At 38.6% G+C, this 23,071-nt stretch overlaps 1 protein-coding gene across 3 annotated transcripts; it reads left to right on the top strand.

Annotated features, from left to right (window-relative positions):
• Nucleotides 1–23: 23 nt before the first annotated feature.
• Nucleotides 24–22,491, top strand: ICE2 (interactor of little elongation complex ELL subunit 2). Of its 3 annotated transcripts, none has more exons than XM_041468765.1 (15): nucleotides 24–110; nucleotides 994–1,098; nucleotides 3,221–3,488; nucleotides 4,563–4,682; nucleotides 5,911–6,045; nucleotides 6,405–6,521; nucleotides 7,649–7,808; nucleotides 9,290–9,474; nucleotides 9,943–10,897; nucleotides 12,847–13,025; nucleotides 14,467–14,596; nucleotides 18,887–18,971; nucleotides 19,063–19,113; nucleotides 20,150–20,405; nucleotides 21,088–22,491. In XM_041468765.1, the coding sequence occupies exons 1-15, from the start codon at nucleotides 82–84 to the stop codon at nucleotides 21,277–21,279; spliced, it is 2,967 nt and encodes a 988-aa protein (XP_041324699.1). In that variant the 5' UTR covers nucleotides 24–81; the 3' UTR covers nucleotides 21,280–22,491. The 3 variants fall into 3 exon arrangements, with proteins under 3 accessions (XP_041324699.1, XP_041324701.1, XP_041324700.1); XM_041468767.1 differs by lacking the exon at nucleotides 24–110 and adding an exon at nucleotides 437–455; XM_041468766.1 differs by lacking the exons at nucleotides 24–110; nucleotides 994–1,098 and adding an exon at nucleotides 1,629–1,748.
• Nucleotides 22,492–23,071: the final 580 nt, after the last annotated feature.

Below are 23,071 nucleotides of genomic sequence, written 5' to 3'. Positions count from 1 at the left end.
GATTGGCCAGTGTCCTGAGGCGGGCTCGCACGGCGGCGGGACGAGGACGCGCGAAGTTGCCGCCCTGAGGGCGTTGCCAAGATGGCGGCCGCGGGGCCGCCGCTGACATGGTGAGCGCGTCTCCGTCTCCGTCTCCTTGAGCGGTCTGGCCGGGCGCGCCTGAGGCGTGGGCGGCGGCCACAGCTCCGCGCTGCCCCGCCGGGAGCAGAACGCGCCGCGGGGTGGACTCGGCTCCCGCACCGCCGGACGCCGCCCCGAGGGGGCGTGCGCCATTTCCTGTGGCTCCTGCCGTGGGAGCGGGCGGAGCGCGGACGGGCTGTGAGGCCGGGCGGGCTCTGCCTGAGCGGCTGTGAGGGCACGGAGAGCCACGGCGGGGATTCTAGGCAGGGACCTTGGTCATGTTTTTGATACGAAAAGCTCTGCCAATACGTAATTCGGCTCTTTAAAGAGGCGAGGTTTGTTGGAATTGTAGTTTGTGAGGTAAAACGTAAATAAAATCCTTGCTCGTGCCTTTCACAGCAGTTAGCGAGGTTGGGATTGTATAAACCCTATTCGCTTGAACGGCTCTATTAGGAAAAATGAAAAGGCAATATAGAAGATCAGATCAGCGTAGAAGACAAGAACAGAGCTTTTCTGAAAAGCTCTAAAACTGGTGTATTTTTCTCAAAAGTTCCTGCGATTTCAACCCAAAGTTTGTTTTTGATTCATGAACCTGTGAAAGTGTGAAACTCATCAGAATTTCACCATACCTAGAATTGATGTCTTGTAATAATGAAATTCTTTTGTACTGTTCAGAATATATATTTTACTATGAAAAAAACATAAGGTATTAGTACAAATGTAACTGATATGAAAAGGAAATCTGGAACCACTATGTAGGTGGCCTCTTTTTTTCATATATAATAATTCTTGATTTTTGTTTCTCAGGACAAAGGTGGCCTTTAATTTTTGTTTGTTTTGCTGTATATTTATTTTAAAATTTTCTTTTATTAGGGATATTCCTCCAAAAAATGGCCAAGAAGTATTTTTCTCCCATGAACTTTATGAAAAACATTCCTTGTCTCTGAGTCTCTCTGAACTCTGGCATTTATCAAACAGGTATATTATTTTATCATTTTGTGCTCTTTATTATCATGCCATGGATACATCCCATGCTGTTTTGGGGAAAGCTGCTTGTTGTGTGGCACACAAGGATTTGTTACAGCTGTTGGCCTGTGCTTTGTGTGTTGTAAAAAAGAAAAGAAAGCAGGAGGAGTCCTTGAGTCCTTTGCTCTGGGAAATGAAGCTGTGTGAACACAGGTGGTACAGGTAGTGTTGTTTTTGCACTTTTGGTGTCATTTTCTTATTCTCTTAGGTTGATGAAGTAGAATAGCATTGATTTCACATAGTGAGAAGTGTGGCTCGTGCTGCTGGATCTCAGCATTTGGAAGAGTGTATTCAGGCTCTTGGTTTAAGAAGTTACAAACCTGATAAGGGAGGTGAACGTGCTGCCTGGTGCATGAACCCTCACACAGGGAGGAATGTGGATGGGAAACCATGTAAGTGGGGAGTTCAGCATGTGGGGAAGTAGTTTGTTCAAGAGGGGAATGTCTGTGTTTTTATGAACTGACAGTGTGAGGGGGCTGCCTGTTACATCACATGGCTTCATCCCACATCTTCAGCTAGAGAAGATTGTTCTGGTTCATACCTCTTGGAGCAACTTTCCCTGAATTGGCAAGATACCAGCACAGCCTCACAGCTTGTTACTGGTACATCTGAAACTGCTGTGGGATTCTTCCTTGGGAGGGTTTCTGGAGTGGACACTCGGGAGTGGGGATTGTGGCCAGCTGTGTGTGGTTCCAGTGGGTTTGCAGCCAAAAGACAGAGAGGTGGCACCTGGTAAAAATCAGAAATGGATGGAGCTGGGTAGTGTGACCAAAGTCAAGAGGAAGAGAAATGACACCTGTTGAAGCAAGTGTGGAAGTAAAAGCTGGAGGAAATTTGCTAATTTTGGGGAGTTTCTCATAGATATTTACAAAAGTGTATGTTCTGTTGGTGCAAAAGCAGTGAAAGCGGGTTGCTGATAAAATGAAGGGGAAAAATTTAAGCTGTCAGCTCAAATGAAGTATAATGCTGTAAATATGGACAGAAAAGCTCTGTCAGATTATTTTGGTTTTCACCCCAATGAAGACTGTGACAGCAGTGCATAGTGAAATGATCTTGATGTGCTGCCATTTCATTCAGTGCTGAATATAGCCAATTTAAGCTGCTAGAATTTCTTGATGTTCTTACACTGGCATATCTGAGTCAGCATCTTGTTGCTGCTACAGCTTAATTAAATTTGCCAGTTTGTGCCACAAGGATGGACACATTCTCATATTTAGAGAGACAGCTGTGAAGTGTTATTAAGAACTGTGGACGTGATACTGCTGGGTTTGAATGACACTTGAGATGTTTTCTACTGCTGAAGTAGTATCTTAAAAATATGCTTTTTCCAAGATCAGCAGTTAATGTTCTTTTTGTTAGCCTTAAATATTTTCTCTCTTAAGTAAAATTATTTTAAATAGACCAGGGCTAGGCTGGTTGGCCTTTGTTTACTGGAGCTGCTTTAAGAACAAGCTTTATGGTACTTCTTTATTGTTGTTAGAACGGTCATGCCCCTTGCCCAAGTCTACTGTTATTTTTGGTGACTGATTCCAGCATTGTTTAGAGTAGAAAATTAAATGCTTGATTTGTGTACGCTGTAAGAATTTCTTCACTGAAATCTAGAATTTCTATTGTTACAGTGAAGTAATTTTGATTTCCTTCTTCTGCAATGAAGGAAAGGCTTTTTCTAGTTAAATCTTTCTCCTTTACTATCAGAACTGACAGTGCCCATCAGTGACTGATGAAATGTGGAGATTCTTTATCCTTTCATTAATAATGTGTGTTTCTAGAACAAAGAATGTGTTTCATATTTAGCTTGTTAACACCATTTTGGTTTTTTCTTTAAAAATGAAAACCCTACCTTTTTTGTTTGTTTGTTTTTAAAGCAGTTGCAGACCTGCTGCTGGCACTAAGGGTTAGTCTGATTGTACAGGTGAAGTTTCAGAGCAAGAACAGTCCATTGGCACAGATGGGAATTGGAACAGCAGTGTCTCTCAGAGCAGTTCAGGCTTGCATAGCTGCCTTCCTTGTTTCTGACTAATATTAGTATTTATGTGAAAGCTGCAAATTCGTCCATTTGTTACTTCTTTTTCAGAGAGGCAAAGAAAAATGCAGAGGCATTGGCAAACTCTTCAGAAAACAAGCAGGCTTGTAGCCTGCAGGCTGCAGAGTCACTTGAGGTGGAGGCTAAAAGCCCAGCTGATGACCATCCTCTCCCAGAACCCAGACTCCCCTACCCATTTACCTCTTGTTTGACTGAGAAGGAGCAGAAGACATACTTGTATCTGATGACTAAGTTCTCAAAAAAAAGAAACCATTTCCAAGTTAATGAAGCAAGTCAAAGGGAATTTTTCACATATATGGTAAGATATGAACATATGACCATCACTGAGGGAGTCATACAATTTTTTTTTTTCTTACAAAGAGGAAAGAAGAAAAACTTGTTTTGAGTTCAATTTGTCATAATTAATTTGTCATAGAATTCATGGTATTATGAACGGTAATAAAGGTCTGAATTATTCAGGATCAGCTTTTTAATAGAAATTGAAAGTGTATTTGGTAATTTCATTGAAATTGGGGTTTTGTGGCTTTTGTGTTTTGTTCTTTTTTTTTAAAGTGATCTGAACACCTGAGGATAAGTGTAGATCTCTGACAACTGACCAAACAGCCACCCAGTCCCCAAAAAAACCCTTTTTTTTCTGAGGAGGAAGTCAATAGTTGTCCTTGCTGTGATTTTAGCATTTCCTAGTGGCTGTAGCAGTCCTAGGTAGTGTTAGGCTGTGGATACACTTGGCTGTGATCTTTGCCAGCTGTGGGAGCTTTGTTCATTGGCAGGGCAGGGTCCTGTGTGCTGCCCTGCTGTGCTCACGGGGGAAAGGCTGAGTTCCCCCTGCTGCTGAGCCTCAGCAGTGTGTGGGAATGGGCCACCTTCATGTTGAGTCCTGGGAAATGTAATTAATCAGCAAATTGTGTTGAGCCATTGCATTTGGTTTCCCATGCTTCCTTATTGATGCTGCTTCATTTATTTTTATGCTGTAACAATGGAAATATTGTTTCCAGGCACATCAGTAACTGCTGTGTTGTTATTATTTATAATTTCTCATGAAATCAGAAGTCAGCTATCTTTGTGACTTTGCCATGTAAGCTTCATCAACCATGTCTTGTAACCCCTCTATTTATAAATCACTGTATCAAAGGAAACTTGCTGTTTGTTTGGGATGGTGTGCTCTTGTTTTGGGATTTTTTTAAAGGAAATGGGCCTTGCAAAATATTTTTTTACTGAAGTGAAACTGAACACTTGTCAAATTGAGTAGCAAGTGGAATCTATTCCTTCCCTCATGTCATTACCTGTACTGTCTCTCTGGAAATTTTGTTGGTTACCTGTCTAGTACAGAGGATTCTGTTTTGTCTTAAAAATAGATTTTTCCTTCCCCCAGCAAATGAAAGAAGTAGTAAACAATGAAATTGCAGAATTTATGAAATTTGCCCAAAACGCTGCAAAGAGCTGTGCCCAGGATTATGATGCCATCTCTGAAGATGCCCTGCGTTATACTGAGGTAATTACCAGTGCCATGCTTAATTCCAGCCCTTGTTAAAAAACCATCTTGGGATGATGATCAGGACAGGTGGAAGTGCTCATGGATGTGCTGTTCCCTGCCCTGCTGGTTGCTGTTGGGATGAGATGAGGAAGTGGCCATTTCTCCTGTGCTGCGCAGTGGGGCTGGGCCGGTGCTTCATTGGAGCCAAAAAGATGTCCTAGAAGAAATCACTGCAAAAATATTTATTCATCAAATAAATAAATTGCTTCCTTATATTCAGGAAAGGAGAAGCTGCATTTTAGCTGTGCACTTCCATTAAGAAGTGGCTCCTACTACTGGGCAGAATGTTAAGCTTACCTCCACAGGCAAGCTAAGTAGCATGTTATAAAGTGACTTTAATTGGAAGTTACTGAGGCTTTAATCATAACCCTCTGCAAGTTCATGCTGTGTTAAATATCCACTTTGATGATTCTAAGATCAAACATGAATGCAACTTCATGCATCATTCTTGGGTTTATAGCACATTTTTGAAAAAAAGTTCATTAAACTTTCCCATTAGTGAATTACCACAGAGTCTGGGCACATGTGAAGATAAACATCTTGCTTGCTTTTTTTGCCCCCTAAATCGTGGAATTGGCTTTGCAATTTTGTCTTGTCATCTGGTCACAAAATGTGTCTCCAGACTTCAAGTCCTATTTATTGTTAATACCCTGACTTAAAAATTGAGGCCCATATTTTGTTTTAACCAACTTGCAGAAATAACACTTTCTAGTTACTAAATAAATATCCTAAATACTTAATTCAGGTGTTGTAAAAATTATGTAGAGTTGACTCGGCAGTGAGTTTCAACACAAATGGAATCATCCTATGCCTTTACCTTTGTGACTTTTGTCTAGGCTTAGTGTAAGCTGGATGGTAGTATAAAAAATATTGTTTCCTCTAAAAGCCAAGAAAATTAACTAAAAAGAAAATTACCTGTTTAGCACGTTTCAGACTGTACTGAACTGCATGTTTTTAATGATTGGCCTCAGTTGTGTGCATATGTTGTCAGCCTTGCTTATGAAGGGCTGAGGAGAATCTGGAATATATTGCAGTTCTCACAGCAGTGATTGTGAGAGTGTTATAGATCTGTATTGGTACCTATTAAGTTTTTAAATGCAGCTTGAAATTGCAGAAAAAACTTTTCAAAAATCCCCCTTTCTTATGAAAGATACAAATGCATAAATTATTATTCTTTTTGTGTTAGGAATTGCTACGGGCACGTATTGGGCATGTGCAGAAGTATCCAGAGTTTTACACCCTGCAGGAGATCATGAGTATCATGGGAGGAAAGTTTCATACACAGCTGACCTTTAAGCTGGAAAAAAATCTTCTTGCAATGGTAATACCTTACGTACACAGATTGGGTTTGTGGGGGTTTTTAAGTAAGCAGAATTACATCAGAGTTGTCTTAGGCAAGGATTAGGGATTTTTGCAACTATTACCCAGTTCATGAGTTAGGGGTTATAATTCAAATTATTAATTAAAACTTTAATAAAATTATTTTGGCAGTGAGTCTGTTAACTCTTTTCACCAGATGTTTGCCAGAAAAAGATTACATTAATAGTACATTTTCTCATATCACTTAACTTTATAATGGACCTGTGTAAATTTCAAATATTTTTCTTCATAAGAAATACAGTGTTGGATGAGCATGATTGCTGTGAAAGCTGTTTTTTGATGCTGCTTGATTTCCCCCAGGGTACAGCAAGACGTGGTAAAACAGATTTCCCTTCCATGCCTGTTCAGCTGCCCACTGATTATAGCACTGTCACATCTATTATAACCCCAGAAAAAAGGGCTCATGTGATGCATCATGTAAGTATTGTTATTTTATTGTTATTTTTAAGGCATATTTTGTACAGAAGTGCAATGTGAACCTTTTTATGTGTTGAACAGTTTTTGGCCTCTTTATTGTTATTTTTAAGGCATATTTTGTACAGAAGTGCAATGTGAACCTTTTTATGTGTTGAACAGTTTTTAGACTGCGTTGGACCATTAAATAGCTGCTATTTCTGTTTGTGTTCTTCTGCTGCAAAAATCAGGGAGTTTTCATTCTGTAGAACTGAGGGTTTTGACTGTTTATGCCACATAACTTTTCTTCAGCTATTTTTAGGAGTTTATTCACTTATCTTTCAAGAGCAGCACTGTCATTTCAGAGACACTTGCTGAAGACAGGAGCAGAGGTGATGCAGGAGAATGGTATAAGCCTCAAAGATGTTAAACAAAGCCCTTCTAATGATGTCTGAGGTGTCAGAAAAAATAACATACTGGGTTTTTCTTACTTCTCTCATGGTCCTCCGTGCTCCTGGGCTCCCATTATCTTCATAGTCCTTGATGATGTTCTTCAACCTCATGAGCAGTCTCAGCCTCTTTCCTTCGTGGAAATGTGTACTTGTAAAATTTAACAAATTTGTTATTTCAATTCTGAATTTGTATTCTTGATGGTTCTATATTTGTTTTAAGGTTCTTTATATCTAATCAGTATTGAAACAACTGGGCAGTTTTAACCATACTTCAGTGTTAGATGTCTATATTGTGCTGTTGCTTAACTCATAAGAAGATCTGTAGTGTATATTTGTGAGTTAGTCTGGTTTGGGGATGTTTTTTTCTTCTGCATGCTCCCATATTTTGTGATTATCTAAATTCCTATTCAACCTGGTAATTCAAATGTATAGAAATTAACTGAAAATACAAGTTTAAAAGATGTATTTTCTTATGCTGCAAAGTGAATGCATAAGATTCAGCTGAAAACCTTCAGGGAAGTTTTTTTTTTTCTTTCATTTCCTTTTGAAGCCTGGCACTGTTAGACTTTGGACTTTTTTGGGGGGTAGGGGTTGTATTATATCCATTTTTGGTTGGGTTTGGAGTTTTTCTTGTAAATTTAAATTTATATGTATTTTTTAAAATAACTTTGGAAGAAATAACTTTTTTTTTCTCTTTAGGATATTAGTTCAGATTCAAATGCAGAAAAACTTGCTTTGAAATATTGTCCTCAAGTTGTTTTAAGTGATCAATCGTTATTTACTCTACTGAATAATCATGGACTGAACTACAAGGAACAGTGGGAAATTCCAGTTTGTGTTAAAATGATCACTGTTGCAGGTATGGGATGTTTTTGTTATTAAAACTATGGGGAGGGATTGCCCAAAAAAGCTGGAAAGCTGATCCAGGGTCCTTGGATATTGTTTCCTATACCTTTTTCCACCTTGTTACTGAGAATAGTAACAACCTCTGCAGTTACCATCATAAACTGTTGAATTTGGACATTCAGCTATTTTCCACCTGGGGAAAAAAAGCCAGAACAAAAAACCAGTTAAAACCAGTTTGGCTTTTCAAAACTCTAACTTCTTGTTCTTAGAAACAATATAACTGCATGAACCTGTTAAAATTATCAAGTGAGCTGATTTCAGTAAAATAAAAAACCAGAGATATTCTGAAATTTTATGAAAAAGCAAAGAGCAAACATTTTCTGGAATTAAAAGGATCTAATTATATCATAGAATAGTAAATAAGGAATATTTCCATGAAGATAACTTTTTCAATTACAGCAGAAAATGTTTATTTTAATAAGCTGATGAACTCACCTGACTGCTTTACTTTACTTGTCCAGCACTTCTTAAGTAATCTGAATATAAACTTCTCCTTGACACTTTTTTGTTTTAAACACAGTATGGTTTATTTATGTATTTATGTTTGTTGTGTTGGAATGTCCTTCTGTGCTTCTTATACAAGTTTCTATAGCAGATTTGCAGATAATAAATAAGCTATGAAATACCTGCAACATTTACAAATTTTCACTTTCCTATGTAAATTAAATGACTTTATCAGTAAAGATAATGCCTGACTCCTTTTGTAGCAGCATTACAGTTTTTAAACCAAAATTAACACCTGAAGGGCGTTCAGATGGTGGTAGAAATACATAGTGGTTCTTGAAGGGTTTCCCTCTGCCTTCCTTTTGCTCTTAAATTAAACCAACCCCTTGCTTTAATTTACTTTTATTCATAAAACAGGGAGTCCGTGTTCACCATGTGCCTTGGCTTTCTCTGCTATGATGGGCAGGGCACTGCTTTTATTTCTGGGGAATTCATGTGTATAAGTGTGTTAAGGTGCAAACAGAGGAGTGGAGCAGCTGAGCCCAGCCAGAGTTAACTGATTAGAGGAGAAATAAACTGCAGCTATCACTTGGACAATGAGACTTAAAAAAATAATTGACTTTCAAACCAGGAAGAAGAAAAGATCTTTTTGGAAAACAGGATACATTTGATGATATGAGTCTGTATAGGAAATGATGAATCCTCAGTTCTTATTTTACAAATTCTCTACTTAGAACTGCATTTGAAATATGTTCAGCTATTAATGTGGTGTGTATTGCTGCTGCAGGATCATAATAATTCACACCGTATCTGGACATACTTTTATCTTCCGTTGTTAATGAATGAAAGGATCATTTTTCATTTCTTCTGGTGTGTGTGTGCAGTGGATTTAACTGTAATTGGAAGTTGAAAGATTTATTATTTGAATTACACAACAGTATTTCTTCCTTTCATTTAATATGTACTCAATCTCTTTTCATTCTTGAAAAGGTAGCAAACCAGCTAAAGTGGTTTATGTTGATCCACCTCTGCTGAGAAAAGAAATGACAGTACGAGAGAGGAATCAAATCTTCCATGAAATTCCAATGGATTTCCTAGCAACTAAAACATCTTATGTTCCAATTTCTAATGTATCAATGGACAAACCAGCTGAGGACAACCTGCTTCAGTGGGATGTATGTATATTCACATATTCTTAAAAACAAGCAAAACCAAAAACCTGTGTTAAAATTCCTGAGTTGCTTTTCCTGTGGTAAAGGGAAATTCAGGTTTTCTGTTGGTGGTTTTTCTCTTGCTGATTTAGACCCTGTTAGAAAATGTCTGTCTAGTTCCTTTAAATGCTTCTACATAGGCATCTCAGCTTTAATGTGTAATTCATTAAAATGTCTTTTGAACAGTTTGCTTCATTGGAAGAAGCTTTGTGAACTTTGACTCTTTAGAATGGTCTTTCAATTCATAGGACCAAAATCTCAACAGTAAATAAGAAAAATGGTTTTTCGATTACTGCTTCTCTTTCCTAACAGTCAGATATGGATGGTAGAACATTTTTTGTGTTTTCAGTTCAGCAATGTCTCATTTTTTGGTTTGTTTTATTATTGTTTTGGTGGTTTTTAATTTTATTACTTTCTCATCCCTGTGGTAAGGTGTGTTCTGACACCTACCAGTGCAGGACAATTCCTCCTCCAGATGACACTGGGATGGACTTCGATGATGATGTTACAGAACTTGAAACTTTTGGCGCAACAACCAAGCTCTCGAGAACTTGTAAAATGGAAACTACTTTTCCTACATCTAGTAACACTGCTAACGTTTTATCTCATGGCCTAAAAATGGGGGGAAAGAATTCATCTGCCATAAACAGAGGAGATGAAGAAGAGAAAACCACCCTTTCTGAGCAAGAAGGTTCAGCACGTGCCAGCGTGCAGCTTCCATCATTAGATGGCATCCCATGCTGCAGCCCTCAAGAACATTCTCCCTGTAAAAGCTTTCAGTCAGTGGAGGTAGGACTGAGCAAAGCACAGGATGTCATGACCAAGGAAGTATTGGACAGTGAAACAACATTAAATGTTCTCCCTGTTGCAGTGAGCTCTGAGAAAGAGCCTGATGCTGCACAGAAAAAAGAGACTTACAGTTCTTTATGTGGCAGTGACACGGATGAAGAGCGTTTGGTGATTGATTCAGACTGTGAAACCACAGCTGCTTGCAAACCAGCTGTGCCAACCACTGTTTCCTCTACCTCAGCAGAGACTGCCAGATCTCCTTGCCCTACCCAGAGTCCTTCAGCAAGCATCACTGACTGCTCAGATACCACAGATCAGGGGAAAAAAGCCTCCAAGAAACCTCCAAGAAAGTTATCCAAAGAATTGGATCCTGTCGGGCAAATTTTGAAAATGCAAACTGAACTTCTCAAGTCCCCTTCCCGAAAAGCTCATGAGCCACTGCTGAGCTGTGGTATTTCTAATGGTGTCCCAGCCCAGCTGCCTCAGTCTCCAAAAACACTGGTGACCTCCAGCACAGAAACTGTGCCAGCCCCAGCCTCCAATCCCACCGGCTCCTCTAGAAATACCTGGACGTGGCTTTTTGAGGGGATGCCAAAGAGTAAGTGTGGTCATTGTGTAAGGAGGAAAATTGAACCCAACGTGTCAGTAGTGCATCTCTTATATCTATTTGGAGATGTGGCTCAAGTGAACAGTACCTCTTCTGTGTGGGAATTACTGTCTTGCACACAGAAGGGAGCACTGTTTGTCCACAGAGGTGAATGTGAAATACTGTTTTACTGTAGAGAAATAAGTTGTTATACACAAGATTTTTAAGAAGAGACATCATTTGGTAGTGGAATGAGTTCTTTTTGCATGGAAATTCAAATATTTGAGTAGTCTAGTCTGCAAAAGTAGTTTCTTGTCAACAGAAGTAGAATTACTTTAATTTTTTGTAGAATAAAAATTAAATTATACAATTAAAAACAGGGGGAAAATTAAATTTGTATGTCTTAAGTTTTGAGCCTCCTGGTTCAGTTGCTGTTGCTTAACTCCCAGCACTCTGTCCCAGAAGGCAAATGAGGATTCACTATAAGCCACCTCTCCAAGTTTTCAGACCATTAGCTGGGTATGGAATCTGTGCTGCCCCTGGACCTTAGCCCAGAATTACAAGTTGTGAAGATCCTGGGGACCATGGCCCTGGAGGTTTTCCTCACATGCTTGAGTTGCTTCTGAACTCTGTACAGCTGAAGTTAGAAACACTTCATTGTGTTAGATAAATATGCAGAAAACCAGATAGGTTGTGTCAGGACAGATACTCTTCTCAAATATTTAATTCCAACAAATCTGTGTTTTTGGTGGGAAAAGATGTTTGGTATTTTCTGAGGAGGTGTGCATTTGATCATGTAGGAATTAATTACTTAATCTATAGGGTAACACAATTCTGTTTTACTTGAAACTGTCTTATCACTTCCTACATTTTTATTGCTTTAACTGCATAATCACTAAGACCATGTCTCCTTCCTCAGTTTGAAAGGGTAAGGCATGACATTTTATTTCTCTCTGTGTTAAAAAGATGGAGTATAGAATTCAGATGTTCTATAATAGATTTTTTTATAGAGATTGGCAATATTGGTTTCACAATGTGCTGAAAAGTGACTGTGTAGGAATAGAAAGCATAATTCTACAATTTGAAAGTTCTGTAGCAAGCTGAGAAATCTCTTTGCATGTCTATTTTGCACAAACCCAGATTTGAGTTTTATATTTTACTAACAGAAAATTACTTCCAGTTCCTTGGATATCTCCCACAGTGTGCATGCACATAAACTTTAAATTTAATGATAAAAATGTATTTGTTCATAGCACTACAGGAATCCCTATTTGTAGGTATGGTTTTGAGACATATTTCCACATATCTTCAGGGCAAAAAAAGAAAGAATTAGATACATTTTCAGCAAACCAATTTGGAGGCTATTGTGTTTATTTGAAACATTTGGTTAAAATGTTTCTAAGGTTTGGAGGGATGTTTGTTAATGTACTCAAAGCTGCCCTGGGAGATGCAGTAGCCCCTCTTGAATGTGGCTGTGTCCTGATTGAGCTCCATGTGGTGGGAGAGTTGTGCTGCCACCCAGACCTGAGACCTGAGTTACTTCAGTGCCTGATGGATGGATGGCAGCTCTCAGGAGCCATTCATTGTAAAGAAAATTTTTCTCTCCTTTGTGCTGAGTGACTGTGGCTTAGAAAGAAGATTTTGAGCTACATTTATACAAGAATGGAGTCTCACATTTGGAGTTCTCTCTATTTGTGTGAGAAATCTAATGATGTGGGATTATTTAAAAATATACTCTTAAAGAGTGAATGTTTCCCAAATGTAATTTTTTTTGTTAGTATGTGACTTTTGTGCTTAACAAAGTAGTTTTTATCCCTAATTCATAGGAAACAAAACAGATCCTAGAGTTGAAAAAAAAAAACACCTGAACAAAAAACTCTACTGCAAGAGAACAAAGGTAATCAGCTTCATTGTAAAAAATGTTCAAGCTTGACATTTTCTGGTCAATTCATTTTCTCCAGCAAAGCTGCCAAGTGAACTTCAGCTGCTTGAAGAAGACCCTTCAGAGTACCAAGCACCTGAGGAAGGCAATGTTGTGTACAAGCTCTTCAGTTTGAATGATCTGTTGTTACTCGTGCGTTGCAGTGTGCAGAAAGTCAAGTCACTGCCACAATACCAGAAAAAGAAAAAAGCCCAAAAGGTAAAGATTTTATTTTCAGCTTTTTTTTTTGGTTTGGTTTTTTTTAAACAGTTGTGCTCAATTCTGAAATGTTGGCATTTCTGGGATTCCCAGTCCTGGATAGCATTTATGCTTTCACTGAGACAATTGTGACTCTGCAGCGTGTCTTCTGTAAATATTTGCTGTAGCAAGACAGGGAAGAATAACTTGTGATTTCTTTAAAGCTACTTGATTAGAAGATAAGGATGTGTGGTTGTCCATTTTTTACTACAGTAATATGCCTGGGTAATGATACTTATGTAAAAAAATGTAATTTTGAACTATTCTTAAAAGTTAATGGAGTAATTAGGGGTTTGGCCTAAGGCTTTGAGAATGTTCGTGACCATAAATACTTTCAAGTAGGATTCAGCCTTGCTATCATGCCTAGTTAAGCAGGGAAATAGAGATAAAAGGGATAACAGAGAACACCAAAAGACATTCTATTTTTTCTACTTGAAAATACTGTGGCATTTCTTAGCAGATAGTTTATCTCATGGAGTTAAATGGCTTGAATGCAACTGTAATCAAAATACTCCTTGCAGCATGAAGAGAAGGAAACTTTATTCCATAATTCTCAGTAATTTGTTATTTTTTAAGAGTCCTGTGAATCATTCAGCAAATTTGTTGTGGTGTGTTCCTCCTGAGAATCCCAGAATTACAGCAGGCAGCTGTTTTGTGAGGTGTTTGTGCTTCATTGAAATGGAAATAATCATTTTAACACTGATTACTTGCCAAGAGTCTGTGCTTAAAATCTTATTTTGAAGAAATCCCATCTTTTTGCTGTTGATTGACTGCTTATAATGTCTGGGAATAACTGCTTCATCATTTAGGAACCAATCACTTGTTTATTTTTTAAAATTTCTGATGACATTTAAGTATGGATTGTCAGTGAGTACTGACAGTGCTCATTAGGGTTAACTCACTAGTTAGGGTAGCCTCTGATTTCAAATGAGACTCCAAGCCTTAGGTTCTAATTTCAAGTGAGATTCTGACAGGAATGATAAATGGCAGAATTCTGCTAATAATAGGCTAATTAGAAATGTTGTGTGTTTTTTCTTAAATTGCTGCAGAGGGCAGTAGAGCACAGAAGTGTAAACTTGAAATTAATTTAGTCACATGGAAAAATGACTAAGTGTCAGAATTGTATTATTTGTAAGAGTTTGCCCAGGCCTTTTTTTTTTCTGGTTCTTTTTTGTTTTGTTTTTTCCTGTGAATTTCACCTTTCTCTGTATAAAGTCTCTGTACTCAGAAGTTTGTGCTGTGGATTTCATAAATCGCGAACCTTCAAACAAAATCTCTGAAATGTCTTTGTTGCTTCAGCTATGGTGAAGGACTGTGGTTGTTATAAACTACAAAATGCAGTTAAATTGTGGATATTTTTGGACATTGAGTGCTAATTTTTCTCTTATCTTCTCTTTTTCAGCCAATTCCCATATTCCTGTTGCCAAAACTCGGGTACCAAGCCTACTACGGTGTGGAAGCTCTTACAGAAAGTGAAGTGTGCCAGCTGTGGACACAGAGTATGCTGCATTCCAAATGCTTCTTTTATATTGGTAAGTTCATGTGTTGAGTTTTTGCTTAAGACACATGTGTGTGTGAATATTTGTAGAATAACAGGAGAGATACAGACTTATTAAAGGTGTATTCCATATATCCTTTCTTTAACTTTTTAATTTTGTTTTTTCACATCTATCTTCAGTAAGCTTTTCGTCTAAAAGTTCTGTTGGGTGTTGGATGAGGAAGTTCCAGCTTTGGTTTTAGATAAATAGTATCCATGTCCTGTAGAAAATGCTGTATTCATGTTTGTGCAATGACATTTTAAAAAGTCAGGGACGTTTTTATGTCTGTTGAGATATTTGTTGTGTAAGGAAATTAAAATTATACATACAAACAATGTGACCAATTTAGCAACCATTTTAATATATGGAGAGCTTTCTGATACCAATTATCTTGTAATTAATAAGTTTTAAAAAGAAAAATTTGCAGCAAAGTGGTTAGTTGATATTTACAATATGCTTGGCACATGCTACTGAGTGAGGGCAATCCTGTTTGTACAGTGAGTGAATGTTCTGCAGTGGGGATTGCCTTGCTTTTTTTGTAGAAACAAATCTGGGTTTTCGGGTTGTTATGGCAGCAGTTGTGGCCTGTGGTTGCCTAACCTTTCCACTTGTGCACTGAATTACACTTCTGCTGTTGTTGGCTCACATCAGAATGCTATTTTAGAAATGCTAACTTCTCTGTTTTCCAGTTTCTACATACAAACTATGCAAGCTACCATAGAATTATTAGGATTATAATTGAAATCTAATGTATTTGCCAATTGCATCTTGGTCTGCTCTCTTTATTCAATGGAAATTATGTTTCTAATTTTAAACTTTAAAAGCAGTGTTTGATGTGGTTTTTCCATTCCATTAGAAAAGAAATCCTTACAAAGAGCTAATTATGTATCCTGTTTGTAACTGTATCTTAATGTACAGGACAGAGGCCTTGCTTCTCTCTAGCAAGCAGAGCACTACACTGAGTGCATTCTGAGTATTTACACTGAGGGTATGTCCAGCATGCTGAGCTGCACTGCACTTGGCCTTCCTGTAGGAAATTGTGTCAAAGTTTTTATTAACATTTCCAGCATGGCAAGCAGTGTGAGGAAACAGTGAACTGTGGAGAGAGGGCTGATGTTTGCAAAGTACACAAAGTGGAGGAGTGAGTGTCTATCTAATCTCCATTTACAGGATGCTGAAGGTATGGCTTGCACAGGACTTTGCAGACAGCTCATCCAGCCACCACCCCTTTTTATGGAGGTTCTTGGGAATGTAGGAGACAGCAGGCTGGATATGTAGGAGACAGCAGGCTGGGTATGCAGGTGGTGTTGCAGATGAAGAGCCACAGAGCCCTCCCCTTCCAGCACAGCTTTCCTCTGTGTATCTCCTGTAGGTCCCTGCTGGCTGTGGAATGGGCAGTGCCCTGGGCTGGAGGGCTTCACTGGCCTGGCCTCCAGCACATCTCTGTTCCAGTGCTTGGGATACAGTATCCTTGGGATTGAGAAGCACTGGTTATTCCAGTCATGTTTGTTTGTCAGCTCCTGGATCCACTCTTTCCAGAAGCAGGCCCTGGGGCACATAGGAGTTCTCTTTTGTGGGCTCTGAAGAGGCACAGGATTCTGTGGGTTGTCACTGTCCTGCACAGTAAATGGGTACTCCCAGCCTGTGGGGCAGATCCTTGCTATTGCCATGTAGTTTCTTACAGAGTAGGTAAAAAAATATGTGGAAGTAAATATCCATTCTAAGAAAGAGCATCTACCACAGTTTTTAATAGGAAGCTGTTATCATATTCTACTTGGGGTGTCTTCTGCTCTTGGTATATTGCAAGGTAGCTGTGAAATTCTGCCTTCCAGTTTGTATTCCTAAGGGAGCTGTGAAAAATGCAGTGTTACACTCAGATTTACTCAGAGGGCTCTTTGCAGCAGAGACCTTTGTCCTGAAACTCCAGGGACAGTTCTCTGAGGGTGATGATACCCTTGTATAATGGGCAACTTAAAATGGAGTGAATCTCTCATTCCCTGTCACTAATACCTGATAGTAAGACTTCTGCAGTGATCTGTTCAGTGTAAGGAGAAAGGCAGAGAGCTTCTGAAATCATGCTATGATATGAATTATTTTAAGTGAAATGCTATGTTCTGTAATAAAAGAATTTTTAAATCAAACATTTTTTAAAGCCATAAAGTTACTGCTCTTTTTAAATTTACCTTGCAGTATGAGTGTGGAAGTATGGAACAACATGGTTTGAAAAGTATCATCTTACTAACACAGTACCTACAACTTGCACTCTTGATCAGACAGTTCAGACTTTAACTTTTAAATTTCAAGTATGTAGCAGACCTCAGTGTTAAACTGCATAGGTGTTTTTGACTCTTGAAAAAGCTTAATTTGCTGTCTCAACCATCTCTTATATTGCTAAGTAAGTATGAATGAAAAGTTGTTTGGACCTTGGTCTATGGCTCATAATTGTCCAGCATTGTTGTGTGTGACTGAGGGAGGATCTCAGCTCTGCTGTGACTCAGGGTGTGAGTCAGAAATCAGATGTGTAACCATGGCCTCCTGCAGCAGCTGCAGGGGGGAAATGAAGCTGAGGTGATTTTTTTTTTAGGATGTTCTCAAAAAGCAGAGATACTATCATCAAACAAAGAGCACTGTCTTCCTCTTGCTAGCAAAGCACCTGGCTTGGTTGTGAAGTCCTCTTGCTGCTCAGATAGGAAATCCTGTATCTGCAAAGGCAGTAATCTCTGTGACAAGCTTCCCAAATAAGGCACTTGTACTTGTCTAAGCAGTAAATAAACTTGTGATAAGCTTTACTGATTAATAGGAGCATTTTATCCTGGCTATTACTCACTTATTTGCATTAAGTGCCTAAGCAAAACTTTTTGCAAGAACGGTTTACCTTCACATGAATGGAATAATATTGGCCTTTAAATTAACATCATTTGAAGAATGGGTTGGAAAAAAAATACCTGGTCTTGGGTAACTTATTACATGTCAAGTATTTTCAATCTGTCACTTCTTGAGTATAAGATACAGTTATATAAACTAGGTGGAAGTAGTTCATAGATATTTTGTAATTACTGGGTTTTTCCCAGTTACATTTAGAAGTGTGTTTTATGTTTCCCAGTGTGTTTAGAAGTAGAGAAGTCTGATTTGAGGAGAGGCTGGTGAGGAATACAGAACTCAAACAGGTTTTTTTTTAGTTATATTTTTAATAATGACTTCAAGCCTCTTTTTGTAGTCAGCAATGTAAAATACGACATTTTGCTGCTTAGTCTTGCACAAAATACTGATATCAAGAAAAGTAACAAATGTACAATGTTTAAAAGAAATCAGTTGTCCTGATGCATCTTTTTTAATTTGTTGAAGTGAGAGTTATTACTTAGTCTTCTTACACAACACATAAACTTAGTGATGGATAGCTTGGAATGTGAAATGCTTTGATTTAGCAGTTTTAACTGTGCAATTGAAGCATTTACACTTCCTAAGAGAGCAGATTTATAGTAAGACAGTAAATTCCACTGAGTAGGCTGTATTTTATTATGCTGCCTTTTCCTCATCCTCCTTCTGGGAGCTGAAATAGAATAGATTCCTGGGAAGACTTCAGCATGAGAAAGAACCAGAAGGCAAGGTACAGCAGTCAAATCCATGTCCAAGCTATGCTGGTGATCCTTATTGCTCATCAAATGAAATGTGGGCGAAGCTGTCCTTGGCAGCCTTTCTTTTAAAAATGCGATGAGGAGAGCTTTGAATTGTTGCTTCTCATGGTGTCAAAGACAAAGTTGTTAAAGACAACTTGCCTGAGTTGTGAATTGTAGTTCCTCAGGCGAGGAAGGGGGGAAGAATCAAGACACAAAGGTCAGCATCCCTAGAAAGTCATGCAATAGGTCAGAATAGAAAAGCAAGTATATTAAATGCAAAAGTAAATTTGTTGTTAAACATCAGCTTTTGGGATCTGTCCAGTGAGGAAGCTAAGTGATAAGGGTCAAATGAACTTGAGCAGATATAAACTAACTGATGAGATTAAGGCCGTGGCAAGATAAGGTTGTGTATCCCACACACCACCCAAGATGTGAGCTTTGCTGGAGTCAGGCATCTCTTGGTTTGGAAAGGCAGTCAAGGTACAGATGCCTGTACTTAAAGCAGCTGCACATTTTAACTCTCTGTTATGGTGCAACATTGATAAATACTTCTCACTGTTCGATGCCAAAAGAGCAAATATTTTATCCTTCTAAAGAGGTCTGCAAATTATGCTCTTACATTTGTTTGGTTTTATTTTTAGTGTATTAATTGAATTTTGTTTTTCAGGACATATTGATGCTTTTACATCAAAGCTTATTATGCTAGAAAAGATTTCTCCAGCAACTTTAAGAGAAAAACTTGGATTGATTAAGTGAGTATTTTTAGTACGTTTTTTTAGCAATGAATTTCAAACCCTAACAAGCCTTGCAAGTTACTACTTTTGCTGTGTTTTTCTTTCACAGACCTGCAAATTCGTTAAATATACTTCATCATGTTTTGAAGAAGGTGTCAGAGTAAGTTCTCAATTTTTGTTCATTGTATTTGTTTGCCACATTGCCCAGCTCATCCTGTTTCTTCTGTAGAATGTTTGTCTGCTCTGATTTTTATTTCTTCATATACATAAAGAAATTGGTATTTTACAGGTTCTCTTAGGTCTGTCATAGCATAATGCAGTACTGTGTAAAATGTGCTTGGGACTACAAGGTTTGCATAAATTATGCAAAAGAATAAGAACTTGAGGTTTGTGAACCAGTTTTTCAAGAGAGCAAACTGGACTCTTAAGAGCTGAGTAAACAGTTCACAGGAGTGAGGTGTAATATCATGTATGTGGGCTGACACACAGAGTTTGGGTTTTGGCAGTCTTTCTGCTTGATTTGTAGAATTAACCCTGTGTTCCCTTCTGCTTACCTTGACTTAGAGCAGCCTCTCTCTGTACAACATTGCAGCCTTTCTCCTTCTTTACTTAGCTACTTCAAAGCTTTCAGCCTGCTAGTGTCCTAATTTTTTTGGTGAAGCATGCTTCTTGCACTGAGCGTGAAGCCTTTTCATTCAAATTACAGAGGGGTTTTCCTGCTCTTTTAGGTTCATGATTTTTGACTAAGATTTTTGGTATGGGCTGTTGGTTGATCTTCATCTTCCTGAAAACCTGTTTAATCCTGTGGGTGTGAAAGCTCATCTGTTCTTTGTGTCTGTGTCCACATGGGCTTTGTTCTTTGTAAGATGCTGGTTAAGGGATTACAGTTTGCCCAACGTGGATGGTTTTCAGTGTATGCCTACATGCTTAGATGAATATAATGACAGTCTCTACATTGTTGATAAATTAGCACATTATGAATACATTATAAACACATTAGTTAATAGATATTTATCAATACAGTTTCATTAATGCTTTCTTGTGCACAGTCTTTTTTATAAAACATTTAAAGGGACTAAACACCTAAAGATGTTCTGCTTTTGCATTAAGAACATATTAACTATTCTGATCAAATAAAAAAAAACTCCAAAAAACATTTAAATAATATTTTTCCTTTGTAACTTTTCTCATTTTAGTTTGGAGGAGGGCTCTTATTTATTGACTCACGCTGCAGGAGATTCATCAGTTGCAATTTACAAGAGTTCTCTTGACAAGAGCACAAGATCATCCTATAACTTGCACAAAGCTCACTGTGATCTGCCTGCCGTACCTGCCACTCTCTCAGTGCCATGGGTTCCCCTGGACCCCAGCCTCCCTTTGCCCTACCACATAGTTCATGGAAGAGTTCCATGCACCTTTCCACCTGCACCCTGGGAAGGGTGGAAACAGAAGGTCAGTATCTCATTTGATGGCAAAGCGGATCAGCTGATCAGTTTAGGAATAACCCTTTCAGTCCCTTGGGGTACAGCTGGTATAGTTTATCTGTCATCTTTGGGGGTCAGAAATCTTTTGGGAATCCATCCTGCTTTGTAATTTATGTTGGTGAATAAGTGATGCCTATCATGCTTTAGAAATTTCTCAAAGATCCTGCTCTCACCTCTATTATTTTTGAGATAGTATGGCCCTTTAAAAGTAAGAAAATTTCCAAGCATTGTTTTTCTTCAGCAGAGACTTACTCATTTGTGTAAAAGCCATGTACTGACTGTGCCCAGCTTTGTGCACTGTGAGATGGTTTGTAGGTTGAGTTAGATGTTTAGCCACAGCCTGCCTTCACATGAGGGCAAAATTGTTGTGCATCCATTCCTAATTTCCTTGTGCACTTTGGTTTCTGCCAGAAGGAAATCCAGGCACGTAGGCAGGGAGGAGGCAGGATTGGTCACTTCTCACTGGTGACTGAAGACCAGCTGTACCCTGTAGGTCAGTTTGAAACTACATTAATTAGAAAGCAGTTGTCTGAATGTAGTTGTACATATTTGTGCTTAATACAGATTGAAGATGATTAATTCTGGTAATTCCAGTTTGCTTTTCTGAGTTGTTTTTTTTTTTTATCAATTCTCTCCCCTTGTGTGTGTAGATGGCTGGGGTGAAAGGACAGTGGGACACACCCCATGAGGGAAGGCCAGTAGCTATGGAAACCAAAGGCAATCCAGCTAAGCCTGCTAGAAATGAAGGTGTGGCTCCAAAGAAGCTGAGGAAGAATTTCTGCAAGCAAAGAAAAGTGAAGAAAAAGTGGAAAACTAAATTCAACAAAATGCAACTGAAGTAGGAATAAGCCTGGAGAAGAACAAGAGGATGCAAAAAATCTGAGGTTTCTTGCAGCTTCCGAGGAGCCAGAACAAGCTGGCAGGGGAAATGGCTCCAATAGCTGAAGCATTCTCTAAACCTTTAACCCTTTGGTACCTCAGGGGACATGTTTCACATGAAAATCTCAGAGAAAAAAAGGATGTGGATGCAGCCACTTGGCTGGTTATGGGGAACAGAGTATCTTCTGTTGTTCTGGTGACTTGTAGAGAAGCTGCATCTTTAAGAGTGAAGCAGTAGTTGACAACAACTTCTAATACTATGTAATGAGAAAAATAGCTTTTCAGCTTTCCCAATTCTTCCAGATTCACTACAGATTTTTGTTCTCACATATTTTAAAGATATGTTTTACTTTGTGCATTGTGTATAGGAGGAACAACTTGGATTTAATTATTGAGCTTTTTTGACACATGGTGTCTACTGGCTTTTAAAGAACTTAGAAAAATACATTTTTCTTTTTAGAATGGTGTAACAAATGAAGGACAAAAGCTGTGTTTATTTGAATAGTAAGGGCCATAAATTTGCATTAGAAAACTTAAAAGTACAGCTGAAAAAGTAAAATAATAACAGGAGAGCTGCATTTTTGCATGTTTAAACTGCTGTCACAAAAAGCAGAGGTCTTAAAGGTGTTCTTCCAAGTCTTGTGTTTGGACTGAGGAAGTTACCAAGTACACACATCTGATCAAGCATTCTTCTGCTCACTGGGACTTGATGAGACATGTTTTAATGTCATGAGGGTGAAAAAAAAACATGTTTACTGGAGTGTACCTGCTAAAAAAAATCCTGAAGGTAGGGATTTTTTTAAAATCAGGCTTCAGTAATGAATGTATATTAAAAACTTCTTTGTGAAATACAAAGCGTTTTCTGATGTGGCTTTTTCCCAACTGTTAGATGTATTTATTCAGTTATTCAGTTTATTCTTTTTTTGGACCACTGCTTGTTTCATCTGTAGTATTAAGCTATTGATTAGTTGAACTTGTGTTTGCAGTTTACAAATAGTTCTGATTCAAAATCCTAAATGCCCTTAGACTCCTCATAATAGGAATACTTTAGCTGTGAGTCATTTTTCCCAGATAACTGACTCTGTCTGGGGGATTCAAGGCAAGTTTCAGTTTGTAAGTATAAAACTTCTTGCCAGACTTGTTTGGAATTTGCTTTCCCAATGCAGTTTCTTGAGGTAGAAATATATGGTCTGTTTGTTCATCTGTCTCTGTGCGTTTTACCTTACACTGATATATTACTAATTAAAGTGTACTAATTCTAGAACTGCAGTGGAGCAGCCTGTGCTGCTGCTTGGCGTTGTTGCATTTTGAGTGTAGTGCTTCATCTCTGCTAAGGCTCCTGCAATTCTTGTTGGCCTGGCTGTCCAGTCTCTGAAGAGTGGCTCATCTGTCCCCTCTGCCTCTCTCTTCTGCCTCTTTGCTGTCATCTGCAAACTCAAGGAAAATCTATTCAGTCACATTATCCAGCTGACACAAAAATACTGGTAGGGCTGGACTCTGAGAAGCTCTGTCCATGACAAGCTCACCTGGTTCAGCTTTGAGCTACAAACCACCAGAAATGGAGGAAGGCCTCTGAGGAGAGGTGTTCCATGCCATGTGAGATCACTGATGGGTGTCTGGTTCTCCCCATTCACTGGTGTTCATTAGGAGATGAAATTGGTGGCTTTGTAAAAGTGTTCAGACAGTTTGAGGTTAGTTTTGGAGGACTGGAGGAGATGTTCTGACCTAGCATTTGAGGTGATTAGTTGGCCTGTG

Source organism: Pyrgilauda ruficollis, unplaced genomic scaffold (genome assembly GCF_017590135.1).
Source record: "Pyrgilauda ruficollis isolate IOZ18807 unplaced genomic scaffold, ASM1759013v1 scaffold23, whole genome shotgun sequence".
In the NCBI taxonomy this organism is placed as follows: Eukaryota; Metazoa; Chordata; class Aves; order Passeriformes; family Passeridae; genus Pyrgilauda; species Pyrgilauda ruficollis.
This window is presented reverse-complemented; position numbering and strand designations above follow the sequence as displayed.

Bases quoted from the DNA above. Each gene is read 5' to 3' on its own strand.
- ICE2 (XM_041468765.1), top strand. From the start codon at position 82: ATGGCGGCCGCGGGGCCGCCGCTGACATG. The intron at 10,898-12,846 runs GTAAGTGTGGTC...CATTTTCTCCAG, and splicing joins TTTTGAGGGGATGCCAAAGA to CAAAGCTGCCAAGTGAACTT. The intron at 18,972-19,062 runs GTGAGTATTTTT...TTTCTTTCACAG, and splicing joins GAAAAACTTGGATTGATTAA to ACCTGCAAATTCGTTAAATA.